The sequence below is a fragment of the Odontomachus brunneus genome, unplaced genomic scaffold (assembly GCF_010583005.1).
Source record: "Odontomachus brunneus isolate Ranch 3 - 2012 unplaced genomic scaffold, Obru_v1 Obru_scaffold_068, whole genome shotgun sequence".
Taxonomy (NCBI): Eukaryota; Metazoa; Arthropoda; class Insecta; order Hymenoptera; family Formicidae; genus Odontomachus; species Odontomachus brunneus.
In genome coordinates, this window is record NW_022639518.1 from 1670655 (window position 1) to 1677033 (window position 6379).

A 6379-nucleotide genomic window follows, 5' to 3' on the forward strand; every position below is an offset into this window, starting at 1 on the left:
AATTTTTCATCCCTCGGGTGTTAAACATTTTTCGATCTGTCATATGAAAATTGTTCTCACTGGGATTGCCGCTAGGCGGCGTCGGTGATGATGCGAGCACTCGAATTGAAAAACCCACGTAACAGGGTATATAAGGCGGTGCTCGTGGGACATTATCTTGAATTATTTTAACATCTGATTTCCTACATTTCATTGTAGGAAATCAACATTTTTAAAATATTTCAACACAAAGTTAAAGTGAATCTTGAAATAATCATAAACTTAAACATATGTCAGTTTTTACATACATTTAAAGTAAAACTAAAGAAGTGTAACACTTTCAAATGTAAAATTTTAACAGTCTAAATGAAGAATACAATAACCAAATTACGTCCTCAGTGGAAACTATGACCCGCACATGACCTGCGTATGACCCGCACACATGAGGTCGTACATGTGCGAGCATTATGAGTCTCATATGAGGACGCATCTGTATGATAATATGCGTGTAACATTATGGGCATGCGTGCGCGCACCATGATATCACTGTGACAACATTTTGTTATCTGGGAGGTTAGCAAACTGTGCAAATTTGCCTCGCTTTTCGGGAGACGTTAATACGTTAATAGGAAACAATTGACGATTAGACTCAGTAGCATGATATGGTCGTGTTGTCCACCTTGCTATTCCGCACGCAGCGTACGAGTCGCTCGAGCATCAGGAGCGTCGTGCCTCTATCGTTCCAATTAAAAGAAATAAGAACGAGAAGAAATAATTAAAACCGTCTTTTGGTGTAAACAATATGCTATTACTCTTTATAAAGTGACATTTAATTGTTTTGAAAAATTTATTCACGATATTTGTTTTTTCGGTGTCTGTTTGCATTCTAGTCGCCATTTCGGGTTCGCCATTTTGAATTTTCAAAAAGGCCATACGTCATTGCAAACTAGACATTTCAATGGAAATTTTAAGCCCTTTTAAAGAATTTTATCTAAAAAATTGAAATGGGCAGGGGGGTGGCCGATTTGACAGAGAACACCCCATATATATATATATATATATATATATATATATATATATATATATATTGGATTGTAGAATGGTTTGTATATTATTTCTTTTGATGCAATTCAGAATGCAACCATTTAGTCTAATGAAAGAATTTATTTTTTATTAATCCTCAGATATCAAGTTCTCTCTTTATATTATTGGAAACGCTCCAAAAATTAATGGAAATTGTAACGATTCATTACTTCTTGAGTGATAGTAGGATACTCTTTCTTTAAGAAATAATTTTCCTAATTCTACCAATTTGTTTTCTAATTATATTGATAAATTTGCTGGTAAAATATAAACTTGATGTAGACACATATGATCTCTATTCTGTAAAATTTTATAAAATAATATAATATGCTGGACAAATTTGTTTTCAAGCTTATAACAAACTACTTATATTTCTCGGAGGCTTATCACGCAGTGTCAGATCTATGACGTAGTCCTCATCTCTGGGTCTATGAAATAGGCTTGTAAGATAGGCCTGCGAGCAATCGTTTATTTTCTTCGCCGGCCGCGGCGAGCCGTATATCCCGTTTGTCGGCTTATTTATTTAAATAAGTATTAATTTTATATTATAGGAGGCATAATTACATCAGACGAGAAAGAAGTTCCACTAGAAGTGATTGAAAGAACTCTATGCTGCATGGAATTGAGAAATATTATGAAAATTGTTATTATTCAAGCTTGTCAAGGGAAAGTATGTGGTAAGAAAACAAAGTGAAATTGTTATAAAGAGGACAATACATATAAAATGTTTAAATATTACACATTATAATAAAAAATTTAAAAGAATTTAGTGCTTATTAGTAATGACACATTTAGAATCTTGAAAGACATAAAAACGCTGCAAATTCGAGAAAAAATAATTACATACAATTATATATGAATTTCGTCTCTATAGAGAATGTTTACGAAATACTTGAACTTCTGAGTATATTTCTCAGAAATCGAAATTCATCGAAATAACGAACAAAGTTAATATAAACCCTCCACAGCAGAACCCTCTCAGCAGAAATGTTTCAAATACATCACAAGGATATTATAAAGATATCTCAATATCTATAGGATATCCCTTATATATATTCGGGACATTTCTGCTGTGTGGGCCATAATCAAATATTGTTCAATATTGTCATATATTGCCATAATTAAATATTATATAGTATAGTAATTTTGAAGTTAAACATTTATGTAAAAAATTTATATTAACGTTATTATTAAATAATCATAAGTAAACATTTGAATTATAACAATCAAGACGAATGTTTAAAACTTCAGCGAACACCGCACAGCCACGGCCGGTGAACGGAGTACCATATTTAGCTGTAGGTAAAAAATGTATTCAATAATAATTACCCAGATAAGTTGGCAGAGAGGACCAGTCATATGATCTCCACATTAAACTTGAATTCCCTAGTTTTTTATTTATGAGACGTTTAAAGTATAGTTAGTAGTAAAGTAGTATAAAAAAAGGAAAATAAAATGAAAATAATTCACGTGTTCCCCTACATGAATAGAATTATAATATATGAAAGAAAATATGTTCATATATGAAATATATCACGTATATACTTTCAGAAAACAAATCTAAAGACGTTAAAACATAATATTATTTAAATTTCTATTTTCTACAAAAGGGATGTTAAAAGACAATTAGATCAACCGAAAATACCATTGCGTGTATAACAGCTTTGTGCATATTCACACAACATGTAGTAACTATTAACTTCTTTTTATTGGTAACTATGTAAAAATTAAGATAAAATAAAATGAAGAGTCACACAAAAAACACTTGGCGTGCCCATATATATATAAATAATTTAAATATATTTTCTAAATAGTATTTTGTATATCAATTTGCAAAATTCATTGCACCTTATTGAGACACACTAAGTATTTTATGTATGACTCTTAATTTTATTTTACCTTAATTTTTACATGGTTATCAACAAAAGGAAGTCAATAGTTACCACATATGATATGAATATACACAAAGCTGTTATATATGCAATACTATTTTCGTTTGATATAATTGTCTTTTAACATCCCTTTTGTAGAAAATAGAAATTTAAATAATATTACGTTTTAACGTCTTTAAATTTATGTTTTCTGAAAGTATGTATGTGAAATATTTCATATATGAACATATTTTCTTTTATATAATTCTATTCATGTAGAAAAACATGTGAATTATTTACACTTGGCTGCCGTTCGGTAGAGATCTTTTATCGTTAATATCTCAAAATTTTATGTGGTTGTTTAATCATGGCTATATTTAATCACTTGGCCTACCTGATATTGTTTTTTGTAAAAAATAGAAGTTTGAAGAACAATATTTCTTATTAACATTTTTAAATGTGTTACTTTACAAATAAAATATTTTTTTTATAGAAACATTAATTTTGTATAATTTTACTTTTGTATTTAATTTTATTTTTGTATAATTTCGCAGGCAAGCGCGTAAACTTGACGTCTTTTTTTTTAAGAAGATAGGTTTGTTCAGATATCATATCTTTTCCATAAATGATTAAATATCTATTAAAAACACACAAATTTGACATAATTTTCATAAATAATTATAATTTAACGAGACTTGCGTATCAATTTAACAGGAGATACTGTATTTCTTCTATAGGGTGTCTGACTCGTACCGTACCAGAGCTAACATATAGCTAGAATAGGTCGGTGTGAGTAATAGAATCGGTATCTTTTTTTAAACAACCACATAAAATTTTGAGATATTAACGATAAAAGATCTCTACCGAACGGCAGCTCATTGGCCAATCAGCAAGCGTGCTGCGGTGAGACAAACGTTGTATGCGTTAACCCAGGCAACAACGTAACGTGATTTTCACGTCAGTTTTTCATTCGTGACGTCAATTATCCTTATAATCACGTAATAATGGCGTGAAAATGAATAAGTTACAGCCCGCCGACGTCAATAATAAAACGTGAAAATAACGTCATAAAGAGACGTAAAAATGACGTGTCGGAATATCCTTATTTGGTTCAATTTTCTAACAGAAACTACTTGTAAATGTCGTAGTGTTTGCTGATTTTATTTGAAAATTTTAATTACTTGATTCCAATGTCACATCACATTTAAAAGTTCTTACTGGCACTGGGACTTGAACTTGGACCAAGGCATGAGGCATCTCAGGGTTATGAGTCTGTTGCTTAGACACTACATCACTTCTTCGATCGATATAAATGTCTTACATTTTGTCTATATGTGTTATACTTAACACAGCGTAGCGTGTAATATAATTTTTTGATAATATGATTTAATAAAATGATTTAATTTTAATAAAAATTATATTTTTCGTACCTTTATTGTTAATTGAACTTGTTCTCTCTAATGAAGTGAGGTCTACAAAGTCCCGCACATTCCATTTCGTTATCTTTAAATTTTTATAGTAAACATTTTTTTATTGTTAACTGTTAATTAAATTAAATAGACCAAGTCATAAAAGACTATAAACTTTGAGTAATAGTAAAAGAGTATAATTTAATAAAGAAAAAATTCACCAGTTAAGATTTATTTAAATTAATTAAGTTTATACATATAAATTAACACGGATAGCCAACCATTTGTGAGAATTCTCTATGATCTTCTATTAATCTCTGTACTATCTGGGTATCAACATTTTCTCATTAACACATCTTTGAACATCATCCTAGTAATTGGATAATTGCAATGATGTGATACTCGTGAATAAGAAATGGTAGGACAAGTTCTATAAGGCTTATTCCTAGGAGTCAAATGCTTTAAATGCAAGTACATAAAAAATAACAATACAAATAAATAACAACGTGTATAAATAATAATCTGTTGGTTACATAAACCACAGTTGATATAAGTGAACATTAGATAAATATCTGTCATATTCTTTGCTTATCGAACAGCTGACTAAAAATGATCTTTCAAAAACGTATTATAGACATCTTTAAATGACGTTATTATCACATCAAAATAATCACGTCTTTTAAATGTCAGTTATTGTTTACATGACGTTTAGAATTGGCAATCACCATTTATCGATGTGAAAATGACATGACATTGCTGCCTGGGATAGCATCGGTATGACAGGCTAGCCGGACTAGCCTCCTAGCAACGCGTTTTCCTTGTTGTTAAGAGGCTAGCCCGGCTAGCCTGTCATGCCAATGCTACAGCGCGTACAGCGTTCGTCTCACCGCAGCATACGTGTTGATTGGCCAGTGGGCTTCCGCTCGGTAAAGATCTTTCATCATTAATATCTCAAAATTTTACATAGTTGCTTAAAAAAAGACACCGATTCTATTACTCACCTATTCTAGCTATATATTAGCTCTGGTACGGTATGAGTCAGACACCCTATATAGACGCTTGGCTTATACGTACAATGCGAGCGCTCAGTTGTTTCGAAACACCGAGTAAAAGCGTAAATATTGTCCTCTTCTTCTCTCTTTCACTCGCTGTTTTGAAAGACGGCGCGTCAACGAGTGAGAGCGAGAAGAAGAGGATGACATTCTCCCTCTCACTTGCGCGACTCTTGCTTTGTTGTTTGCGAGATACTGGTCTAGTTTACATCGTGCACTTGATACGCATACTAAATAGTAACTTTCTATTAAATAATCTTAATATCGACGATGTATATAAACAACGGTATATTAAGCTGGTATAATACTTATCAAGAAGACGTATCGATTGAATGCGTCGTCGTTGATATGCATTGTCAATATTGAGATTATTTAATAGAAAGTTACTATTTAGTACGCGTATCAAATGCACGATGTAAACCAGGCCACTACCTCTTAACACTAACACGTACACGACCTAACCACGTGGTCCATGCTTCACTGACTGCGCCGCTGAGTGGCGCCTCTGACGGAGAAAAGCTGAGATGGACATTTGTTAAAACGTTTCTTAAGGGGGGAAATCCAATTAGAACTTTCAAAAAATCGAATTTTTTTTTTTGCATAAAATGTTTATTTAACATTGTAAGAATATGTTCCCAACGTTTTAAATCGAAATTCGCAGCCGTTCGGAAGTTATGGCCTCCGAGCGCAACAAATCTCTTGAGCAGCGTCGAGGCTCTAATAGCACGCAGCAGGTATACTCACCCGGAGCGGGGATTTTACCTTTCAGGGCTGCGATCCAAAACGTATAGAGATGTAATTATAGTTTTACTGTAGGTTTTGGAACGCACCCCTGGTAGATGGCTTTTATTTCTATTGTTACGTTTAGTCGAAACCGTTGGGTCCGTTGGCGCTGGCATCGAGCAGAACCGGTTTTCAGTTTAGCTCCGAAGTTCGGCCTGTACAAAACGACAGTGCAAATTCGAAATGTCCTATCCGAAAGGCA

At 32.5% G+C, this 6379-nt stretch overlaps 1 protein-coding gene across 4 annotated transcripts in view; it reads left to right on the forward strand.

Moving 5' to 3' along the window:
- Positions 1-6379, forward strand: part of LOC116846736 (caspase-8-like) — a 143023-nt gene that overhangs the window by 43397 nt on the left and 93247 nt on the right. For 3 of the 4 annotated variants that reach the window (XM_032820965.1, XM_032820963.1, XM_032820964.1), the window contains exon 5: positions 1614-1739. The exons of the other annotated variant lie outside the window; for it this stretch is intronic. In XM_032820965.1, coding sequence (XP_032676856.1) covers positions 1614-1739 — 126 coding nt within the window. The remainder of the gene's footprint in view (positions 1-1613; positions 1740-6379) is intronic. 4 annotated transcript variants of the gene reach the window in all.